General features: G+C 42.3%; 1 protein-coding gene and 1 pseudogene across 1 annotated transcript in view; one reads left to right on the top strand and one right to left on the bottom strand.

The window, feature by feature from the left end:
• Positions 1-25485, top strand: part of LOC126473158 (protein white-like) — a 276225-nt gene that overhangs the window by 189799 nt on the left and 60941 nt on the right. Inside the window, exon 3 of the mRNA XM_050100020.1 lies at positions 20495-20727. Within this exon, the coding sequence (XP_049955977.1) occupies positions 20495-20727 (233 nt within the window). The remainder of the gene's footprint in view (positions 1-20494; positions 20728-25485) is intronic.
• On the bottom strand, positions 13636-13753 carry LOC126475828 (5S ribosomal RNA; annotated as a pseudogene).

The raw sequence follows: 25485 nt of genomic DNA, 5'->3' as shown, positions 1-25485 counted from the left end.
ACTCACTTCTTTATTTGGTCTGATTGTGTCAATTGTTTAAAAATAATATTTTGTTTAAATTATTCCTATTGCTTGTGGCCTTCAGCCGACAAATAATTTTAATTCTTCTTAATAAGGCCTTCGGCGTCAGTGTAGATTGTGTTACAGTCAATTTTTAATGATTGTTTTAAAAATTATTTTCGTATTTTTAACGTGTAATTGTCTTCCTCATTTGTAATTCAGGCCTTCAGCCGTTAATTACTCTGAAGTATTGCTCGTGGCCTTCAGCCGACAAATAATTTTGAATTCTTTCGTAATAAGGCCTTCTCCCGTCAGTGTTGCTTGTGTTACAGTCAATATTTTAAAATTGTTTTTTAAAAAAAATATTTCCTTAAATAAAGTGTTCATGTTTACTGTGTAACGAACGGTAACTGATTAGGCCCCGTCCACACCTTTTCCTGCTTTCCCTAAGTGCCAGTTTCAGAAACTAAGGTGCCTGAATCTAAATAATAATGAAGTAAAGTAAAATTATGAAAAAATGTAGTTTCCATTCGAAAATATCTGTAACGAAGGTTTACAAATGTTAAAGCTAGTGTTTACAAAATCTGACTGTAATTATGGTTTGGATATATGTAGAGATCCAGGATTTATGTTATTAGGTTTACAACTTTGGTTTCGCCGTTTTGTCTTAGAGTTCAAGGCTTTTGTGTGAAAAACTTACAAAACAGTTACGATTAAAAGTATTGGTCATCACTGCCCACTACTTTCTTCCGCCTTTCGGGCAGCACACAAAACCCGCGGATGTAGAACAGAGTGTCGTTTGAGGAGGTCTATGAACTGATGCAATTTTGCACTTGTTCATACGACCAGAAGAGCTGTTCAGTCAGGCTATCTGCCATTGATCGAGAGAGATGACGCCAGAGGGAGCAATGTCAGGAGAATACGGCGAATGGCGTACGACTTCCCATTTAAGCGTTTCCATGTGTGTTTTGGTGAGTGTTGCGATACTGGGTCGAACCTTGTCAAGCTACAAAACCACCTTCTCATATCTATCGCCGTGTTGTGGCCGTTTATCTTTCAGCGCTCGCCTCAAACACGTTGATTTCTTTCGGTAACGATTTCCTGTGATTGTTTCCATCGGTGTCAGTAGCTTCGTAAACCTTCTGTCTTTCACCGCCGTGTCGGTCTTAGACGTCAAAATCTGCGTTCTTAAAGCGTTGAAACCATTATCTGCACGTTCTTTCACTAATAGGTGCTCGCCCTAGGTACTACTCATCATTTTATGAGTCTCAACCGCACATTTCTTCATGTTAAAGCACAAAGATAAAACTTCCCGCGAATGACGATAAAAAACTCAATCGAGAATAAATTTGTGATGCAATCACAAATCGATTAATATTTTAATGGTGTTATTCCATGACATTTGCCGCTACTGCCATCTATAGCAAAACGGCGGAAGCACAGTCGTGTACCTAACAGTATCAGAATCATACTTGTATTTAAAAATCTGTAAACATTTCTATATCAAACATTATTTTGGAAAGATACTACCGCATTCTGACGATGATAACTTTATTGTTTGGCCACGTTAATTATTCTGAAAAAATCTTAACAAATTGTAAATCCAAATTCTGTAACTTAGTTTGAAAAACCATTCAGTTTTTAATTGTAAACTTCAAAATTACTGTTTTAAACAATGAATGTAATCGTATATTTCGATTATTGTGACGTCTGTAAGGACCTGTGGCAGTATCCCTGGCATCGCTAGTGTTGTCTCAGATTTTGTTGGGTCCGTGTTACGTCATCTTTGTGATGCGAATAAATAAGTTAGTAAGCACATTTTTTTAGTTTCGGGCATATCATTTAGTAGTTTTGATCAAAGAAGCCTAGCCGGTCCTGAGGTTACAGAGAGCCTGAGACTTTCTTTCGGGTGAAGATAATTACAGCAAAGAAACACACACCTCAGCTTTCAAACTTCAAGATACAGAAAACTAAGCTTCAGTTCTTATTGGCTACGGAAGATCGATACCATTTAAGTGGTGATGGGGACTAGAATGGAGTGGCGGACGGCTACCAAGATATCCCCGAATGAATTAATTTATTCGTGTTGGGTAGAAAGGTGTGATCGCCGCTGGAGTAGAGGCCGTTGGCCTCAGGATGATGTAGTGAGTCACAAAAGCTAAGAGAGCCGCCGTCAGTAGGACGGACATGGGCAGCGAGCGCCACTAGCTGATGTCGGCAGGAACTGGTGAATGGCAGGATGGCCAGACTGCTTGCCCGCCTCCGACCGCAGGATACACCACGAGGAAGGACGGTTGTCAGACTGTAGCCCCCAGGGTGGTCGACGTCGCAGGCGAGTGCACATTCTGGGGGTGGTCGCGACGAGGCGGTTGACGAGGACCAGAGTGCAGTGACGTGGTATCCAGGCTGCTACTCGAGCACATATCTCACCAGGGAAGAGGATGCCCTAAGGAGGTAGTCAACCAATAGGTGACTCGGTGCTGTGGAGACATCAGGTAGCCTGGAAACAATCTTCCACTCTGGTAGATGCCTGCAGCTTCTGGAGCGTAACTCCAATGTAGGTGACTGGCTGCATCTCCGCGTACTGCGAACAGCCTTTGTCTCGAAAATAGTGGCTGCCGTTGGTGTCGTGGCTCAGCATCACGTACACGCTTCGACACTATCTAAAAAGATCTGAGCAGACTGAGAGAGATCATTGAGCCGTGCTGCGGCTCGCGTTGGTGCTGTTTGTAGGTTTCTGTCCTCTGTTGGAGTCCAGACCGTATCGTTTAGTTGACATGGTAGCGGTTGTTTGTCTTCTTCTCGTGTTGACTCGCGCCACTTGGTTTCGCAAGCGTTGCCTGCCCGCTAGTGGCAGCAGCGGCGGTGATCGATCTTTTGGGCGACGTTGTTGTGCTTCCGGGTGGTGTCAGTGGACAGTTTGGTAGGGGACTCAGGAGGAGCCATGGTCTGCGCAGTGCGTGAACACGCTGGGACCGCTGGCGGTGCGCATGGGCTGCTGGATCAAAGGCCTGTGGTCACGAGGGTGCACGACCTCACTGTAAACCAGATCCTGCAAGTTTTAAGTTGAGTGCATTTGGATTCAAGTAGAGAAACCTCCACTATTGTGAGATCTTGCGATTCTCCAGTGACTTGGGCTCGTGTTGCCGATCGTAGTGTTGCCGAGGCGAAGTGTAGCGAGTAGAGTGCTTGGGGAAGGTGGATCTGAGTAGCTTTCCTGGAGTTCTAATTACGATTTATTGTGTTCAGTTACCTGCCCTGGGGGTTAGTGTATGTAATGGCAGTGTACGTTTCCTCGCCTTGCCGCTGCTGTCCGGTGAGGCGTGTAGCTTTGACAGCTTTCTTGATTGTAGGTTGGTTGGCTATTCTTCTACTCCGGTGGTAGTGATTCCTTTCTCGTTCCGGGAGCTCTAAGCACAGTATTCTGCGGGCGGAGTCCAGACTGCTGGTTCCAGCTTTGGCGTATTTTTACATCTTTGCATTTGGTTTATTGGACGTCAGGTAGCCTCAGCAAGATTTATCATTAGTCATTCGTTAGACTGCCGCTAGTCTGAGTTACTATCTTGTGAAGTGGATGCAACTCTTGGCTGCATATCTCATTGCTCGCGAAAGTGTTTTGCCGGACCTCCTCAGAGGTCGATTCCTGGTGCACCGTCTGCGACTGGCCCTTGTGTTTTATTATTGTATTTGCTGTTTTAGTGTATGTTTCTAAATTGTATATATAATTGCCATTCTTGGCGTTACAGTAGGTTTAAATGATTGTGCTACCAAGTTTACCATCATTTGTCTCACCCGTTTGGTGATCAGTTGCCCATTTCTTTTAAATTAACCTTGCTACTGCACTGCTGTTTTACAGTATGTTTGTTAATTTTTTTTAATAATTGCCATTCTTGGCGTTAAAGGCCTTCAGCCGAGACCGTGGTTACTTGCCTTAAAATTCTAATTGGGATCACATTGGCTTGTTTTTAAAACATTATTTGCTGTGTCTGTATTTTATGCTCATTTGGTAAATTGTAACGCATTGAAAGCAGTTGTTTATTCCTTCATTAATAACGTGTGATATTTTTATTTATTGCTGAGTCTGGAATTACCCTTTTTAAAGAAATGTGTGTAATTGCAAAATGGAACCAACAGTAACTGATTACGGCCCTGTCCACAATCGTAACCGAATCCTGCCTTCCTTGACTATCAGGAATCAATCATCTGATTCAATGACTGTTTATGTGAGCCAGACTGGCTAGTGTTTTCTTCTCGCCAGCACTTTATCCCGGAATCTAAGACAAGTTGGCGGGCTCGCTCGCCACAGTGAAGCAATAGTGACTGCACTTAGCCCACTTTTCTCGACCGGTCAGCTTTCCTGGACCTCTGTCGTAGCTGAAAGGCATCTCAGCTTCGCTGTTCAGAACTGAATGGCATTACAGCTTCGCTTTTCAGAAATGGTGGCGGGCAGATTTTGAAGTTCCCACTTACTGAATGAGTACTCTTGCACTCTCAGAATATCTTCTTAACAGTCACAGTGAATGGTCACCATAACGGTGGCATCTCGTTCCCTATGAGATACTGATCTGATGCTTGTGTCTGTCGGTGTGGCAGGGCAGGATGTTTTGTAAAGAATTTTTTTTCCTAATGTAAAGTAGGAGGGGGTGGGGGTGGAGCTCAGTGATTTCACAGCATTTTATTCTGAATGCCCCTTTGCCTGCAAGCAGCAAGACAAAAATGTCTGGAGCAACTCTTTTCTGTTCTCTGAAGGGATTTAAAGCTGCAGAGGTTATTGGCAGAATCCACCTGCAGTATAGGGATAGCTGTCTTAGTGAAAGAGAAATTTAAGACTGCAAATACTAATTAAGTATGTATCTGTCCGCGACGAAGAACGTTCGGGTAGGCCATTGACTTCGAAATAAGACAGGAACTTCGAAACGAGTTAGTTAATTGTGACGATCGGTGTGCTTGACTGTCTGCAAGCGACTCGAAGGCGCATGCGTGACTTTCAAATGAGGACTCCATACAGACTGTCGCAATGCGGACATCGGTGGCCGCTACTTGCCATTAGTAACATACAACCATCGCCCGACAATGTGGAACAGTTGCTTCGAAGAAAAACTATGGGATACACAAAAAGGAGATCCGGCGGCAGACCTGATCGCCGTATTCTGTACGTAACCCCTGGGAAAGCCTGAAGAGAAACACTACCGGCGTTGTTACGGATACTTCACGTCCATTTAAGGTACGAGCACTGCGGCTGAAGTTTCTGTGGTGCGAAAACACGCCGGTATTTGTAGGGTTGCACGGATAAAGTGCACCTTAATTTTTCAAGGCCGAATATCGAGAAATTACTGCAGCTTATTTTCGGGCCAGTATAAGACATGATCAAAAAGTTTCCATCTGAGGGCACTGGTACAGCGTATATGAAACGTAGAGCGACTCCGATGCGGGTGTACAAGCACCGAAATGTAGGCAACGGATTAATGAAGCATTCGTCTATTTCTAACGTGCGTGTGTTAAATGCGGAAATGTGAACTACATCTACATCTACATCCATACTCCGCAAGCCACCTGACGGTGTGTGGCGGAGGGTACCTTGAGTACCTCTATCGGTTCTCCCTTCTATTCCAGTCTCGTATTGTTCGTGGAAAGAAGGATTGTCGGTATGCCTCTGTGTGGGCTCTAATCTCTCTGATTTTATCCTCATGGTCTCTTCGCGAGATATACGTAGGAGGGAGCAATATACTGCTTGACTCTTCGGTGAAGGTATGTTCTCGAAACTTTGACAAAAGCCCGTACCGAGCTACTGAGCGTCTCTCCTGCAGAGTCTTCCACTGGAGTTTATCTATCATCTCCGTAACGCATTCGCGATTACTAAATGATCCTGTAACGAAGCGCGCTGCTCTCCGTAGGATCTTCTCTATATCTTCTATCAACCCTATCTGGTACGGATCCCACACTGCTGAGCAGTATTCAAGCAGTGGGCGAACAAGCGTACTGTAACCTACTTCCTTTGTTTTCGGATAGCATTGCCTTAGGATTCTTCCAATGAATCTCAGTCTGGCATCTGCTTTACCGACGATCAACATTATATGATCATTCCATTTTAAATCACTCCTAATGCGTACTCCCAGATAATTTATGGTATTAACTGCTTCCAGTTGCTGACCTGCTATTTTGTAGCTAAACGATAAAGGATCTATCTTTCTGTGTATTCGCAGCACGTTACACTTGTCTACATTGAGATTCAATTGTCATTCCGTGCACCATGCGTCAATTCGCTGCAGATCCTCCTGCATTTCAGTACAATTTTCCATTGTTACAACCTCTCGATACAACACAGCATCATCCGCAAAAAGCCTCAGTGAACTTCCGATGTCATCCACAAGGTCATTTATGTATATTGTGAATAGCAACGGTCCTATGACACTCCCCTGCGGCACACCTGAAATCACTCTTACTTCGGAAGACTTCTCTCCATTGAGAATGACATGCTGCGTCCTGTTATCTAGGAACTCTTCAATCCAATCACACAATTGGTCTGATAGTCCATATGCTCTTACTTTGTTCATTAAACGACTGTGGGGAACTGTATCGAACGCCTTGCGGAAGTCAAGAAACACGGCATCTACCTGTGAACCCGTGTCTATGGCGACGTTGTGACCAAATGCTTTCAAATAGACCCAATGTGCTGATGTTATTTCCTTGGCTGTCGAAGGACATACACCTGTAAACATCCATGGGAGAATGAAGAATGTGTATGGGGCAGCATGTCTGTCGAAACCCACCAAAATGTGAACTACGACGACGCTATTACCAAATGCGTCCAAATAAGACCAAATAAGACTGTTATTCTTTTCTTGACTGTCGAAGGACAGGCATCGGTAGACAGCCATCGGAGAGTGAATAATGTTTATGGGGCAGCATGTCCGTCGAAACCCACCGCTATGGAATAGTGCTTCATGATAACGCACGCCCCCATATAGCAAATGTCAGCAAAATGTGAACTATGACGACGTTATTACCATATGCGCCCAAACAGGACCAAAGTACTGTTATTTTTTCTTGGCTGTCGATGGACAAACATCGGTAGATATCCATCGAAGAATGATGAATGTGTCTGGAACAGCATGGCTGTCGGAAACCACCTTTGTGGAATACTGCTCCATGATAAGGCCCGTCCCCATATAGCAAATGTCGTAATGCAGAAGTTACGCCAACTAAAGTGGTAGACACTCGAGCATCCGCCCTGTGGTCCCATTCTCACCCCTTGCTATTTTCGCGCCTTCGCTCCCTTAAAAAAGTCTTGGACCGACGACGATTACTGTACATACATACATACATACATACATACCTACATACATTAATACTTGTTCCATAGATCATGAATACGACATTTCGTAATGATGTGGAACATGTCACTTTAACATAAGTTTTCTTTACATAACATAATTAATTACTAATTTTTTTTACAGTTACTACTTCATATCTAAGAATTCATCTATTGAGTAGAAGGAGTTATCATTCATAAATCCTTTTAATTTGCTTTTAAATGTTGGTTGGCTATCTGTCAGACTTTTAATACTATTTGGCAAATGACCAAAGATTTTTGTGGCAGCATAATTCACCCCTTTTGTGCCAAAGTGAGATTTAATCCAGAATAGTGAATATCATCTTTTCTTCTAGTGTTGTAGCTATGCACTTCGCTGTTATTTTTGAACTGGGATGGGTTATCAATGACAAATTTCATAAGTGAATATATGTATTGCGAAGGTACTGTGAATATCCCGAGTTCCTTAAATGAATGTCTGCAAGGTGATCTTGGGCGGGCACCAGCTATTATTCTGATTACACGCTTTTCTGCAATGAATACTTTCTCTCTTAATGACGAATTGCCCCAAAATAGGATGCCATATGAAAGCAGTGAATGAAAATAGGCATACTAGGCTAATTTACTGATATGTTTATCACCAAAATTTGCAATAACCCTAATAGCATAAGTATCTGAACCTAACCGTTTCAGCAGATCATCGATGTTTTTCTTCCAATTCAATTTCTCACCAATGTACACACCCACAAATTTTGAGTATTGTACCTTAGTAACAGACTTCCGTTCATAGTCTATATTTATCAATGGTGTTATGACATTTACTGTACAGAATTGTATAAACTGTGTTTTCTCAAAATTTAGTGAGAGTCCATTTGCAGAGAACCACTTAATAATTTTCTGAAATACATTATTTGCAATTTCCTAAGCTGTCGGACGAGGATGTGCAGTAGGCAGTTAGGCATTTGTTCAGAGTGTTTTCCCAAACGGGTATTTACAACCTGGTGCGTCGCTGACATGATTGCCTCGAAACTCACGGCGATTTTGTCTGATAGGCATACCGATTCTGGACTGTACGGCCTTCGAACGTAAACTTTTCGGTCGTCCTTTATAGTACAGTAAGACATATCCCTTGCCACACAACTCGTAGTGCTTCCCAGAGTATAGAATTAGATTTATATGATGTTAATAAGCTCAAATGAATCAGCACAATCGGATAGACACACACAACGGTGTCAGGAAAGTAGGAAGGCTACAAAATTCCCTAGACAACGGCAAGTCCAAGCGGGCGACCAAAGGAGGTAATTAATAATAAGCTTCTTCAACACAACATCACGGTACGTACCTCAGGTCATCGGGTTCAACTGCCTGATGGCACAGGATACCATTGTGTACACAACACGATCACTATTTTTCTTTTTAAGTCTTCTGACTGGTTTTGATGCGGTGCCCTTCACCTCTGCGTAGCGCTTGGATCTTACGTCGTCAATTATTTGCTGGATGTATTCCAATCTCTGCCTTCTTCCACAATTTTTACCCTCTACAGATTCATCTAGTATCCCAGAGGTTATTCCCTGATGTCTTAACACATGCTCTAGTTTCCTGTCCCTTCTTATTGTCAATGTTTTTGCATACATTCCTTTTATCTTGCTCATTCTTCGGAGAACCTATGGTTCGCATAAAGGGGATCTGGTCAGCAGCAGTTGCATTTATGATGTATTAAAGCCACCGGATGTGATCTATCTTCGGTGTCTCCGTCACTTTACCTTTCAACGAGACAACGCAAGGCGGCATGTTGCCCGTGCGTTCCTGATCTACCTTGATACGGATAGTTTTCCGGCTGCTGTCTTCTAGCGAGCAGATTCTATAGATCTCTTGCCCATTGTAAACATGTACTCATTGGATGCTGCGAGATTGCTGTGTCGCTGCGCCGACCGATGTGGCCGGACGGTTTTAGGAGCTTCAGATCGGAGCCGCGCTGTTGCTAGGTCGCAGGTTCGAATCCTGCCTCAGGCATGGAGGTGTGTGATGTCCTAAGGTTATTTAGGTTTAAGTAGTTCTAAGTTTAGGGGACTGATAACCTCAGATGTTAAGTCCCATAGTGCTTAGAGCCATTTGAATTTTTGTGTCGCTGCTCGCCAGCGACTTACGACTGGTGAACTCCCCTAGAACTTAGAACTGCTTAAACCTAACTAACCTAAGGACATCACACACAACATCCATGCCCGAGGCAGGATTCGAATCTGCGACCGTAGCGGTCGCGCGGTTCCAGACCGCAGCGCCTAGAACAGCTCGGCCACTTCGGCCGGCGAACTCTTTAAGGTAAGATACAATGGCGTATCTGTATTTGTCACCCAAGCGCATTCTCAAGACTCACCAGGGGACCATCATACTTGTTCATCAAGGATTAGGTAGATTGTTGAGGGACCTATTCTGAGTACCTGCCCAGAGGATTTTCATGCAACGGCGGCCCTTGCTTTCCGTGATAAACGATGTTGAAGTTTTACGAGGGCAGTTCTATAAGTAATGCAACACATTTTTTTTCTCGGCCAATTTTGGTTGAAAAAACCGGAAATTTGTTGTGGAATATTTTCAAACATTCCCGCTTCGTCTCGTATAGTTTCATTGACTTCCGACAGGTGGCAGCGCTGTACGGAGCTGTTAAAATGGCGTCTGTAACGGATGTGCGTTGCAAACAACGGGCAGTGATCGAGTTCCTTTTGGCGGAAAACCAGGGCATCTCAGATATTCATAGGCGCTTGCAGAACGTCTACGGTGATCTGGCAGTGGACAAAAGCACAGTGAGTCGTTGGGCAAAGCGTGTGTCACCATCGCCGCAAGGTCAAGCAAGACTGTCTGATCTCCCGCGTGCGGGCCGGCCGTGCACAGCTGTGACTCCTGCAATGGCGGAGCGTGCGAACACATTCGTTCGAGATGATCGACGGATCACCATCAAACAACTCAGTGCTCAACTTGACATCTCTGTTGGTAGTGCTGTCACAATTGTTCACCAGTTGGGATATTCAAAGGTTTGTTCCCGCTGGGTCCCTCGTTGTCTAACTGAACACCATAAAGAGCAAAGGAGAACCATCTGTGCGGAATTGCTTGCTCGTCATGTGGCTGAGGGTGACAATTTCTTGTCAAAGATTGTTACAGGCGATGAAACATGGGTTCATCACTTCGAACCTGAAACAAAACGGCAATCAATGGAGTGGCGCCACACCCACTCCCCTACCAAGAAAAAGTTTAAAGCCATACCCTCAGCCGGTAAAGTCATGGTTACAGTCTTCTGGGATGCTGAAGGGGTTATTCTGTTCGATGTCCTTCCCCATGGTCAAACGATCAACTCTGAAGTGTATTGTGCTACTCTTCAGAAATTGAAGAAACGACTTCAGCGTGTTCGTAGGCACAAAAATCTGAACGAACTTCTCCTTCTTCATGACAACGCAAGACCTCACACAAGTCTTCGCACCCGAGAGGAGCTCACAAAACTTCAGTGGACTGTTCTTCCTCATGCACCCTACAGCCCCGATCTCGCACCGTCGGATTTCCATATGTTTGGCCCAATGAAGGACGCAATCCGTGGGAGGCGCTACGCGGATGATGAAGGAGTTATTGATGCAGTACGACGTTGGCTCCGACATCGACCAGTGGAATGGTACCGTGCAGGCATACAGGCCCTCATTTCAAGGTGGCGTAAGGCCGTAGCATTGAATGGAGATTACGTTGAAAAATAGTGTTGTGTAGCTAAAGGATTGGGGAACAACCTGGTGTATTTCAATGCTGAATAAAACAACCCCTGTTTCAGAAAAAAATGTGTTGCATTACTTATTGAACTGCCCTCGTATGTGTACCTCCTACAACCATTACGTTCGTCGTGTTTCTACCGAGCCAGCGCAGTGTAGCGCCTATGGTTCACAGCTATCAGGCTGGTGGTTGGCGCTACAGGTTCAGACCCTGCCCGTGGACCTTTCATCGTCCAGAATATGATTAAATAGTATATGTCACGCAAAATTACTCAAAAATAGTCATTTTCGCCCTAGTAACTTCATTCATCATAAGAGTCGAGGGGCATGAAAGAGAAGCAGTGGTTGGGAAGGAAGTGAGACAGGGTTGTAGCCTATCCCCGACGTTATTCAATCTGTATATTGAGCAAGCAGCAAAGGAAACAAAAGAAAAAATCGGAATAGGAATTAAAATCCATGGAGAAGAAATAAAAACTTCGAGTTTCGTCGATGACATTATAATTCTGTCAGAGACAACAAAGGACCTGGAAGAGCCGGTGAACGGAATGGAAAGTGTCTTGAAAGGAGGATATAAGATGAACATCAACAAAAGCAAAACGAGGATAATGGAATGTAGTCGAATTAAATCGGGTGATGCTGAGGGTATTAGATTAGGAAATGAGACGCTTAAAGTAGTAAATGAGTTTTGCTATTTGGGGAGCAAAATAACTGTAGACTGGCAATGGCAAGGAAAACGTTTCTGAAGAAGAGAAATTTGCTAACATCGAGTATAGATTTAAGCATTAGAAAGTCGTTTCTGAAAGTATTTGTGTGGAGTGTGGCCATGTATGGAAGTGAAACGTGGACGATAAATAGTTTGCACAAGAAGAGAATAGAAGCATCCGAAATGTGATGTTACAGAAGAATGCTGAAGATTAGATGGGTAGATCACATAACTAATGAGGATGTATTGAATAGGATTGTGGAGAAGAGAAGTTTGTGGCACAACTTGACTAGAAGAAGGGATCGGTTGGTAGGACATGTTCTGAGGCATCAAGGGATCACCAATTTAGTATTGTAGGGCAGCGTGGAGGGTAAAAATCGTAGAGGGAGAGCAAGAGATGAATACACTAAGCAGATTCAGAAGGATGTAGGGTGCAGTAGGTACTGGGAGATGAAGAAGCTTGCACAGGATAGAGTAGCATGGAGAGCTGCATCAAACCAGTCTCTGGACTGAAGACCACAACAACAACAACAACAACTTAATTAATAAATTACAACAAAGTTGTTTCAAATGTGTATTCCTTTTGTTATAGACTAGAGAACCGTGTTAATCGCTATCGCTTGCAGTGCAAGAACAGACCCGGGACTGTCTTTGACGTAGAAGCAACGGAAAAACAAATTCGTAGAGCACAACGCATACTTAATGGAAGCTACTGTTTTGCAGATACACGTATTTTACAGAAGCGATACCGGAAAAAAGGTCGTTTGAGTTCAGAAAGATTACTCTTTCTTCGATCAACTTCGATGCGAACCATGCGGTTTTGCGCGTTCCTGTGAAAGCAGGTGCACTAATTTGATACAGAATTAAAGAATCTATTTTCGTGTGATCTTCCCTCAAAACGGTTTCTCCATTAGCCTTCAGCAAGTGGGGAGCATTTTGAATTTTTTTTTGTGAAAATTTTGATCTACATGTAAAAGTAAGCATCACATGCTTGGGAAACCTGTACCGCCAGCGTGGTAGCCGCTCGACGAACGCTACGGATATAAGAGGTACGCTTTGAACCTCAACATCAGTTTTCTCGGAAAGTAGGTTCCGTCGCATGAAAAGTCACTAGCCAGGTACTCCGACCGGTCCCTCTACAACATGCCTGAGATTCGTCAGAACCCGCGATTAATAGGTCTGATGGTCTCCTTGTCACCGATACCACGAGCATCTTTGAAAATGTCCACCGCAGCTCAGGACAAAACGTTAGCAACAATAAAGTTTCATGCACGATGATCAAACAACCCGGAAGTTTCACCATTAACTAAGATAACCGGTCCCGAAAGGCTTCATTGGATGAACGCCCACCGCTGTGACACGTCGTGGTGCTCTAGACGTCATGGCACTTCCGTGTGGATGTAAGCGTCTGAGTCTACTGATAAAAGGTCACATTAAAAATAAGAGGTGTAATTAGAAGATAGATGTAGGTTTAACTTAATTTCATATTACAGTTTATAATGCATATTTTGAAGTAGATCAGCTAAAATACACATATTTATATAGGAACATGGATTGTATTATAAAATTGTGATATACCTCGTATTCTCCATGCAGAAGTTTGCGCGATTTACCACTATACAGTAAACATTACACCTGATGTCAAATAAATGACATAATACTAAACTAAACTCCTCCCCAACAGGCCATGAAGGCCCAAAGGCACCGACCGGCCGCCGTGTCATCCTCATCCACAGGCGTCACTGAATGCGGATATGGAGGGGCATGTGGTCAGCACACCGCTCTCCAGGCCGTATGTCAGTTTACGAGACCTGAGCCGCTACTACTCAATCAAGTAACTCCTCAGTTTTCCTCACAAGGGCTGAGTGCACCCCGCTTGCCAACAGCGCTCGGCAGACCGGATGGTCACCCATTAAAGTGCTAGCCCAGCCCGACAGCGCTTAATTTCGATGATCTGACGGGAATCGGTGTTACTACTGCGGCAAGGCCGTTGGCTAAATGACTTAATAAATTAAAATAATATCTGTTCGGATACTTGTCTTGTTTGGAAACAAGCCTGTTTCTTGACTGTAACCACGTGATGTGACTATACTATTCTGCACGACAGAGCGAACACCTTCTCTGTCTTCTCGAGTGCTAGTTCCATTGGCGACTTTGATCCTGTACAGCGTTAGTATGACCGTTCCGAACCCAATGAGTCCATAATTGTCGTGGGATCCTGAGTAGAGCTGTAAAACTACTGTAAAAAACCCATTCAAAAGTCAATATCGCACAATGTTTTTTATTCAAGACAACGGTCTCGACAGTCTTAGCTGTCATCTTCAGCTCTTAAACATAGTTTGTAGCAAAGCACGTTCATTTTACGCTGAACCTCATGCACTAGATGTCAAGTGGATAAAACTCAGCACATTATAAACGTTTTTCATCGTTAAATTATAATGTGTTGAGTTTTATCCACTTGACAACTTGTGCATGAGATTCAACGTAAAATAAACACGTTTTTCTACCAAAAAGAAAAAAAAGTTTAAGACTTGAATATGACGGCTAAGACTGTTGAAACCGGTCGCCTTTAATAAAAAATATATTTTTTGAGATCTTGGCTTTTGAATAAAAAAAACTAAACTCCACCCGAACAGGCCATGAAGGCCCAAAGGTACCGACGGGCCGCCATGTCACCCCCAGCCCACAGCCGTCACTGGATGCGGATATGGAGGGGCATGTGGTCAGCACACCGCTCTCCGGGCCGTATGTCAGTTTCCGAGACCGGAGCCGCTACTTCTCAATCAAGTAGCTCCTCGGTTGGCCTCACAAGGGCTGAGTACATCCCGCGTGCCAACAGCGCTCGACAGACCGGATGGTCACCCATCCAAATGATAGCCCAGCCTGACAGCGCTTAACTTCGGTGATCTGACGGGAGCCGGTGTTACCACTGCGGCAAGGCCGTTGGCCTTGGCTTTTGAATTAAAACAGGTCGCTGTTCAGTACTGTCATAATGAGAGTACTGCTGTTCATTTTTGGAACACAACCTTCAACTAGCTTAGAGACAGAAGTGATGACACTTTCTGCAGGACCTGACCATCATTTTGCAGGACAATGCTCAAGCACGTACAGTGCAACCTGTTACTGATTTGTTTGACTGATGGGGCTGCTAAGTGCTATACCACCTATTGCACTCCCCTGACTTAAGCCGTCGTAAGTTCAACTCGATTTCTAAACTGAAGGAAACACTTCACGGCATTCGCTTCAGAACTGCTACAAATTCGTCGGGCAGTAGACCGCGCCGCTCGAACTGTCAACACAACTGACACTGCTAAGAGTATCCTACGACTTCCATATCGCTGATAATGGGTTATAACAATGCTGGTGACTACTTTGGAGGTCAGTAAAACTTTGAAACACGTATCTATTTTGTACGAGCTGTAAATAAATAGTTGTCACTATTAAAGTTCCAACCCTCGCAATTCCACATTGCGATTATATTTAGGGCAGTCTTTAGTTTCCCATTGACACACGGTGTTCGCAAATTCCTGTTACAAATTTCTGGGACTTGTAGACTGGAGTGACTACATAATATTTTGAATAGAAATTCATGTCCAGAAACGTATCGAATAACTCGTCCACTTCTGCTTGAGGAATTGAATTAGGCGTGACGCAGTAAAATTATTAGATAACATTTCGAAAGGAAACATACTGAAACATCCATTTATCACTTAAGCACATTTGTTTGTATTGGCACCTACACAATAAGTGTTTACATTATTCCAAAACAAAAAAGAACCCAGCATACAGAACAATACTAATGTATTACAACAGCGGCTCGATGAGGCGACCACCGATGTTGTTACAGACATTGTACCTGCGAAGCACGTTCTGGTACACACTCTCCATCCCAGCTGGTGTCTCTTCAGTTTCTAGTGCAGCAGCCAGAACTCGTGCCAGCAGATCTTCCTCTGTCACTACAAGAGTCTCGTAGCAAGGCAGACGTTAAGTGACACCAGGTAACCGTCTGACGTAATACACGTCATCCTGTCCACCCTATTGCATACCACGACGAGCAGCTCCTCTCTTTCCCTCAGCAGGCGTGGCCGCGTTGCACACCTGAATCAAAGCTGTCGTAGGACGGAAACAGTACTTTTCCGGACGTAGGTTCCTATTCAAAATATTGTGTACTCACTCCCGGAAGGGAGTCCTACAAGTTTGTAACGGGAATTTCGGAACACCTTGTGTAAGATCAAGATACTCGTCACTAACTGCAATTTTCTCCCTTCCCTCATCACGTCCATTAACTTTGGAAGCAATATAGCCCCACATTGTTTGAGAAGGAGTTAGATAAAATCATACCTGTTTCATCTCGATTAAAATGTTTTAGCGCCTTACAGCGTGACAGCAAGAAAAATGATTATTGCAGATTTTAAGAGATATTGTTATACTTTTTTCTATTTCTTGTTGTTGTAGTGCCTGACGATGGCCAATGTTGGCCGAAACCCGTTATGGCCGTATCATAGAAATTGTGTCTGAAATATGAGTAAAAGCAAGAACTAGTAAAGATCCAGAAGTAGTTGTACACTATAAAAATTATTGTAACATACTGAGAAAAGTTGTAAGGAAATCAAGAAATGTATATGTTAGAGAAGAAATTAACAACACCGGCAATAAAATCAAATCAATATGGAATGTTGCTAGGAGGGAGACAGGAAAAGTACTTCTGGGGTAGGTAGTATTACTATTAAAGAGAATGAGACCATCCTAACCCACAGTACACAAGCAGCTACTGTATTTGACAACCATTTCTTAAGTGCAGGAGAAAAATTGGTGAGAACAGTTCAAAAGCAAAAGCCAGGCAGTACATGGAAGAGTCTGTTTTGAAAAAATTTTGTCAGATTAACTTTACCCTAACAACCTCTTGTGAAATAAGTAAAATTATTAAATCTTTGAAAAATAAATGTTCTGTTGGAGTGGATGACATCTCTAATAAGATATTAACACAATGTGGAGCAATTACAGCTGATGTTCTGAGTCACATATGTAATGCATTACTAACTCAAGGTATTTTGGTTCAAATGGCTCTGAGCACTATGGGACTTAACTGCTGAGGTCATCAGTCCCCTAGAACTTAGAACTACTTAAACCTAACTAACCTAAGGACATCATACACATCCATGCCCGAGGCAGGATTCGAACCTGCGACCGTAGCGGTCGGGCGGTTCCAGACTGTAGCGCCGAGAACCGCTCGGCCAACCCGGCCGGCCAAGGTATTTTCCCAGACAGGTTTAAATATGCCATTGTCAGGCTTCTCTACAAAAAGGGGGACACCACAATTGTCAATAATTATCGGCCAGTATCCTTGCTTACATCATTTTCAAAAATCTTCGAGAAAGTAATGTACTGAAGAGTAGTTAGCCATCTCAACGGTAATGGGATACTTAGTAAATCACAGTTCAGATTTCTGAAATGCTGTTCCACTGAGACAGCAATATACAATTTCACTGTCCACATAATAGAGTCTTTAAATAGTAAAATGTCACCAATAGGAATTTTCTATGACTTGTCCAAAGCATTTGATTGTGTGAACCATAACATTATGTTACAGAAATTACAATTCTGTGGTATAAATGGAAAAGCATCTGAGTGGTTTAAGTTATATCTACAGAACAGGAAGCAAAAAGTTTCCTTATTTGGGTCAAGCGATTTAAATAAGTTTGCCACTTCATCTAACTGGGGTGAAATTACATGAGGTGCTCCACAGGGTTCAATCATGGGTCCCCTTCTGGTCGTGATATATGTGAATGACCTCCCTTCCTATCTGAAACAGGAAGCTGAACTGACACTGTTTGCTGATGATACAAACATCATTATTAATACGGTAAAAGAAACTCCAATTGAAAATGATACAAATCAGGTCTTTGGAAAAGTCATTAATTGGTTTTCAGAAAATGGGCTTGTTCTAAACTTCGAAAAAGCACAGTACATCCAATTTTCTGCTACAAAAAGTACAGTTCCTTCAATAAATATAACACATCAAAAGAAGTCAGTAGATGGGGTAGAGCATACTAAGTTTTTGGGTGTACATATAGATGAGAATCTTAATTGGAAAATTCATATTTTGGATCTTCTAAAGCGACTAGGTTCAGTAACTTTTACAATCAGAATAATTGCCAATTTTGAGGGTATAGAAATTAGTAAGCTAATATACTTTGCATACTTTCACTCTCTGATATACAGAATAATATTTTGGCGTAATTCAACATTTAGACAAAAAGTATTCATTGCTCAAAAGAAAGTGGTTAGAATAATGTGTGGGTATCATAGTCGCACATCTTGTAGGCATATTTTCAAAAGATTGGGAGTTTTTACAACAGCCCCACAGTACATTTACTCAGTAATGAAATTTGTTCTCAACAACATGGGCCAGTTTAAAAACAACAGTGACATTAATGATTATAATACCAGAAAAAAGAAAGACTTACAGTATCCTTTACTCAACCTATCTTTGGCACAGAAAGGGATAAAATATGCAGCTATAAAAATTTTCGACAAATTACCAGATGAAATAAAATGTCTGAAAGACAGCAGTAATAAATTGAAATAATATCTCCTTGACAACTCCTATACCATAGATGAATCCTTTTTAGAAATAAATAAATCTATAACTACAGTACATGCATTTTGTGCCATTTAAGGGAATGGGGTAAATAATAGAAATATTAATCTTCAACTCTGTACTGTAATAAATATATATATATATATATATATATATATATATATATAAATTGCGTTTTTTAAAATAGGAACCCCCATTTTTTATTACATATTCCTATAGTACGTAAAGAAATATGAATATTTTAGTTGGACCAATTTTTTCGCATTGTGACAGATGGCGCTGTAATAGTCACTAACGTACTAACGTATAAGTACGTGGTATCACGTAACATTCAGCCAGTACGGACGGTATTTGTTTCATGATACATTACCCGTGTTAAAATGGACCGTTTACCAATAGCGGAGAAGGTCGATATCGTGTTGATGTATGGCTATTATGATTAAAATGCCCAACGGGCGTGTGCTGTGTATGCTGCTCGGTATCCCGAACGACATCATCCAAGTGTCCGGACTGTTCGCCGGATAGCTACGTTACTTAAGGAAACAGGAAGTGTTCAGCCACATGTGAAACGTCAGCCACGACCTGCAACAAATGATGATGCCCAAGTAGGTGTTTTAGCTGCTGTCGCGGCTATTCCGCACATCAGTAGCAGACAAACTGAGCGAGAATCGGGAATCTCAAAAACGTCGGTGTTGAGAATGCTACATCAACATCGATTGCACCCGTAGCATATTTCTATGCACCAGGAACTGCATGGCGACGACTTTGAACGTCGTGTATAGTTCTGCCACTGGGCACAAGAGAAATTACGGGACGATGACAGATTTTTTGCACGCGTTCTATTTAGCGACGAAGCGTCATTCACCAACAACGGTAACCTAAACCGGCGTAATATGCACTACTGGGCAACGGAAAATCCACGATGGCTGCGACAAGTGGAACATCAGCGACCTTGGCGGGTTAATGTATGGTGTGGGATTATGGGAGGAAGGATAATTGGCCCCCATTTTATCGATTGCAATCTAAATGGTTCAATGTATGCTGATTTCCTACGTAATGTTCTACCGATGTTACTACAAGATGTTTCACTGCATGATAGAATGGCGATGTACTTCCAACATGATGGATGTCCGGCGCATAGCTCGCGTGCGGTTAAAGCGGTATTGAATAGCATATTTCATGACAGGTGGATTGGTCGTAGAAGCACCATACCGTAACCCGCACGTTCACCGGATCTGACGTTCCCGGATTTCTTTCCGTGGGGAAAGTTGAAGGATATTTGCTATCGTGAACCACCGACAGCGCCTGACAATATGCGTCAGCGCATTGTCAATGCATGTGCGAACATTACGGAAGGCGAACTACTCGCTGTTGAGAGGAATGTCGTTACACGTATTGCCAAACGCATTGAGGTTGACGGACATCATTTTGAGCATTTATTGCATTAATGTGGTATTTACAGGTAATCACGCTGTAACAGCATGCGTTCTCAGAAATGATAAGTTCAGAAAGGTACATGTATCACATTGGATCAACCGAAATAAAATGTGCAAACGTACCTACGTTCTGTATTTTAATTTAAAAAACCTACCTGTTACCAACTGTTCGTCTAAAATTGTGAGCCATATGTTTGTGAGTATTACAGCGCCATCTATCACGAAGCGAAAAAAGTGCTCCAACTAAAACATTCACATTTCTTTACACGACTATGTAATAAAAAATGGGGGTTCCTATTTTAAAAAAAACGCAGTTGATATCCGTTTGACCTATGGCAGCGCCATTTAGCGGGCCAACCATAGCGCCATCTGGTTTCCCCCTTCAAGCTAGACAAGTTTGGGTCTTCGTAGTTTTTTCTTTTGACGCTTATTTCTTTAAGATATTTGGCCCGGTCACGACCAATGGACCACCCTGCATATATATATTAGAAAATCTTGTTTCATATGTGCATTGTTTGTGCACTTGGCACGTTCTACATCATAACAGCTACCGTACCGTGCGATTGATCAATGGAACACGCAACAAACTAAATAAATTTCCAAATCTTTTGTGAGTAGTTTACCAGAGGACAATGACGGGGAGCTCAGAGGTCGGGACTAGTGAGTAATGGTACGCCGTGTGTTGTGTGTGGTGCGCAGTGAGCGGCGTGGCGCGCCCGGGCGAGCTGCTGGCGATCCTGGGCGCGAGCGGCGCGGGCAAGACGACGCTGCTGAACGCGCTCACGTTCCGCGGGCCCGCCGTGCACTCGGGGCAGCGCGCGCTCTCCGGCTGGCCCGCCAACGCCGCCTCACTGGCCGCGCTCTCCGCCTACGTCCAGCAGGACGACCTCTTCGTCGGCACCCTCACCGTGCGCGAGCACCTCGTCTTCCAGGTACGCCCACTCCTCCCCCGTCTGCAGGCACTAGCGATGGCCAACAAGTCACGTACAGGGTGACAATTATTAAAGTTTCACCACTGCTAAAAAAAGGCTCTTCTGAAAAAATATCAAACTACCGACTAGAGATGGGCAAACTCGTTCATCCTTGGGAACTAGTTCACTGCTGATAGTTCTTTTTTGGGAACCGTTCATTTTTACTCGTTCACCGTTCATTAGTGCTTGGCATATGTTTCTTGTGAAAAACTGAAAACTAGTAGTGTAGGTGACTGAAGGATGGAGGACCCCAAGAGGGGGCACTTGCCTCCCCCCTGGAGTATAGAGTTTTTATTCATTACAGAATTCTTACACACTTTTAGAAGTAATTTCTGTGATTCTGCAGAACCTCTCGTTTAGCCAACTGTAGCGTTGTGTGGCTGATCGCAGGGAAATAATATAGGGTGGCGCACGGGAAACCGGTCTCGAGTACAGACTGCTCGGCAATTACGGACGATGTGTTGCCCGTTACGAGCAGATACAACAAACAGACAAACATGTAATAATTAGGCAGTGAAGAAGTAACAAGCTAATGCAAGCAACAATGGCGAAACAATCGATGACTATGTGTAGAGAGCTGGAGAAGAGAACATGAAAATATCACGCGACGCGCGTGGGCTATAGCTCATGTAGTCTTGTAAACCTGTTGGTGGCTGTTTCCCAACTTAATAGACCACAAGTGTCTTGTATAAAATTCTTCGTTTCGACTTCCACTACATAGCTATGCTACGTTGTAAACAATAATCGTTTACACCCTATATACTACACGTTGTCTCCGAGTTCGTAGGCGAAGTAGACTTTATGAAAGCATAAAATAAAATGTGGTTTTCTCATCATATTTGCGTCACACGCTTAGTAAAAATCAGGTTTTTATGTTGCATTATTAAAGTTAATGCAGCAATAATAATAAAGTTCGCAGTAATAAAGTTTTTGGTTTCAAAGCTCCTTCTGGACAAATGATTTTGAGATAATAAGTAAATACGATTTTATGGCAATCTATGTCTTTTCAAATGGAGAAGCACCGCTTTTGCTACTGAGCCAAAATGACCCACAACCCACTTTCTTTTTTTTCCAAAGAAACCAAACTAGCAGGTGATGCAAATTAGAAAGAACCAAACCTAAAAATAATTAGAGCCTTCCTAAATGTAATGTTTTGTGTATGAAAGATACACGAAAATTGTTTTATATGAATTTTCTTACACTAGAAATTAAGCAAATTATTGAAAGTTAGTTTCTAAATCAAGTCGATGAAACCAAAAAATATATGAATAACAAAAAAACTTGCCTTGTTATGCCTTCTGCTGTTCATCGATATAATGAAGTGAGCTGATATGCCCTTTTGTTACCTCAAAAGACGTACCTATTACATACAACCTGATTTTTATGTAATTTACGTGACTATAAAATACTTTTTGATTACCGGTCGTGGACGCTGAATAGCCAGACCCAAGTGGAAGAACAGTTTGGAACAATGTAAAATGGGCGAGCGCAGTGAACGAAACGAACATGTGGATACTGAACTAACCAGGAGCAGTCGGCAGTGGAACTGAGACAGGTGGTCATGCGAAGAAGGAGTGCGGCCGAGGGAGACCGAGACTGAGACGAGCACGCAACCGAGGCTGGAACGAAAACTGCCGAAGTGACCGCCGCGGCCGAAGTGAACTAGTGAACTATGAACCGATCGTTCCTCGTTCCCGGGAACTACAAGTAGACCGCCGCGACCGAAGTGAACTATGAACCGATCGTTCCTCGTTACCGGGAACTATAAGTAGACTGCCGCGACCGAAGTGAACAGTGAACTACGAACCGATCGTTCCTTGAAATTCGTTCCTCGGTCCTTTCGTTTATCTTGGTGAACCGTTCCTTTGCACCCGTTCGTTCGCGAACCTCTACTACCGACTCGTGTCACAGTTAAGTTCCTTCTAAAAAATTCTTGAAAAACTCTTCTATGACAGGCTTTTAAGTTTCATAAATAAATATGCACCTCTTACAGTACAACAACATGGTTTTAGAAAGTCTAAATCTACACAGACAGCAATTTTCGAATTCTTAGACTGCATTTTAAAATCCCTTGATCAACATAAATTAGCTGCAGGTATTTTTCTAGATCTATCAAAAGCCTTCGACGTCCTGGACCCTAACCTTCTGCTCGAAAAATTAGAAAGACGAGGAGTAAGAGGTGTAGCATATAGCTGGTTGTGTTCATACCTAAAAAACCGCAGGCAGAAAGTATCACTTCAGTATGAATTCAACAAAATGAATAAAACAAGAAACAACTCCTTTCTTTCTAGGGAATTACCAATAAAATATGGTGTTCCACAGGGCTCAATCTTAGGTCCACTACTCTTCTTGATTTATGTGGACGACTTAGTTGAATATATGAGTCCCACAAAAACTATCCTGTTTGCCGATGACACCTACATATTGCTCACTGCATCCAGTCCAGAAAGTTTGCGGTCCACAGCAGAAAGTTATATGAAAAGACTTTCTGAGTGGTTCACAAAAAACAAACTCATTATAAATACTGAAAAAACTGTGTGTGTCGATTTTCATTTAATTCCTCCAACTAATCGAATGTCTATTCAAGTCCAATTAAAAAATGATCCCCTAGAAAATATAAGTGTCACAAAATTCTTGGGTCTTTGGGTTCAGCAAGGCTTAAAGTGGGACACATATATAAATAACTTGTGTAGAAAACTATCATCTGTGTGCTATGGCCTAAGAATTTTAAAGGCTACAACAAGCAAAACAACAGTATGGCAGGCATACTATGCACAGTTCCACTCACTAATCCGATATGGGATCATTTCCTGGGGATACTCAACGCACAGTGTGAACGTTTTTAGAATGCAAAAAAGAGGTTTAAGAATAATTTGTGGCCTTAAAAAGATGGAGCCCTGTAAATCCCATTTTACTGAGCTTGGTGTTCAAAATGTTCCAAGTTTATTCATTTATGAAACTAACTTGTTCACTAGGGACTACCTTCTAAAAACAGGCAAACTGCTACAGAACAAAAGTGTAAACAACTATAGTACCAGAAGGGAATCAAATATACATCAAAAATATCACAGAACAATCACCTATCAGAGGAGCATAATTACATTGGTGTGATACTACACAATAAGATACCAGAGGAAATAAAAAATACTACTCATCCAATATTTAAAGCTAAACTAAAGGCATTTCTAATAACGCACTGCTTCTATTCTGTCAGAGAATTTCTGAATAAGTAACAAAATTAACTGTAGTAGGTACCTAACTTTAATTGCTAATACTAAGTATTATTGTAACTTATCTTTGACCTGTCCAATATCAGTTGTACAATTTGTGCTATATGATAAAACTGGACCAATAAAAAAAATTGTATGAAAAAAACGTAAATTAGTTACAAACTACGGCGTACACACACTTGATTCAACACATGAACGTCACTACAGATATTCGGATTTAGGTCATGACATGTTCGATATGCCTGCCATCATTGGAGATGATGTGGCGCAGACGAATAGCGAAATTTTGCATGACCTGCTGAAGTGTCGGAACATGAATACTGTCGATCACTTCCTGAACGGCTTTTTTCAGCTCAGTAATGGCCTTGGGGTTATTGCTATCACACCCAACAGACGAGAATTAACTGGTGAAATTGTAAACGATGTTTTTCAGACAATCATTAAGTGGTTCTCTGCAAATGGGCTCTCATTAAACTTTGACAAAACACAGTATATACAGTTCCACACAGTAAATGGCATGACACCATTAATAAATATAGACTTCGATCAGAAATCGGTAGCTAAGGTAGAATATTCAAAATTTCTAGGTGTATGTATTGATGAGGGGTTGAACTGGAAAAAACACACTGAGGATCTGCTGAAACGCTTGAGTTCAGCTACTTATGCTATTAGGGTCATTGCAAATTTTGGAGATATACTTCTGAGTAAATAGCTTAGCACGCCTATTTTCATTCTCTGCTTTCGTATGGCATCATATTATGGGGTAACTCACCATTGAGTAAAAGAGTATTCATTGCACAAAAGCGTGTAATCAGAATAATTGCTGGAGCTCATCCAAGATCATCCTGCAGACACTTATTTAAAGAGCTAGAGATCTTCACTGTAGCCTCACAATATATATATATTCACTTATGAAATTTGTTATTAACGATCCGAACGAATTAAAAAGTAATAGCAGTGTACATGGCTACAGCACTAGGAGAAAGGTTCAAATGGCTCTGAGCACTATGGGACTTAACAGCTGTGGTCATCAGTCCCCTAGAACTTAGAACTACTTAAACCTAACTAACCTAAGGACACACACACATCCACGCCCGAGGCAGGATTCGAACCTGCGACCGTAGCAGTCACTAGGAGAAAGGATGATCTTCACTACTCAAGGTTAACACTGACTTTGGCTCAGAAGGGGGTAAATTATGCTGCCACAAAAGTCTTTGGTCACTTACCTAATAGCATCAAAAGTCTGACAGATAGCCGTATAGCATTTAAAAGGAAATTAAAAGAATTTCTTAATGGCAATTCCTTCTACTCATTAGATGAATTTTTGGATATATTAAGTGGATAATTTCCCCAACAACCACAAAAAAATAAAAAATATTGAGTGTCATGTAATATTTTGTGTAATGTAATATCTTGTATAGACACCTTTTATTAATCTGACACGTTCCACATCATTACAAAGTGTCGTGCCGGCCGAAGTGGCCGTGCG

The sequence above is a fragment of the Schistocerca serialis genome, chromosome 4, assembly GCF_023864345.2.
Source record: "Schistocerca serialis cubense isolate TAMUIC-IGC-003099 chromosome 4, iqSchSeri2.2, whole genome shotgun sequence".
Lineage (NCBI taxonomy): Eukaryota > Metazoa > Arthropoda > Insecta > Orthoptera > Acrididae > Schistocerca > Schistocerca serialis.
Note: the sequence above shows the minus strand (reverse complement) of the source record. Positions and strands in the feature narration are given on the sequence as shown.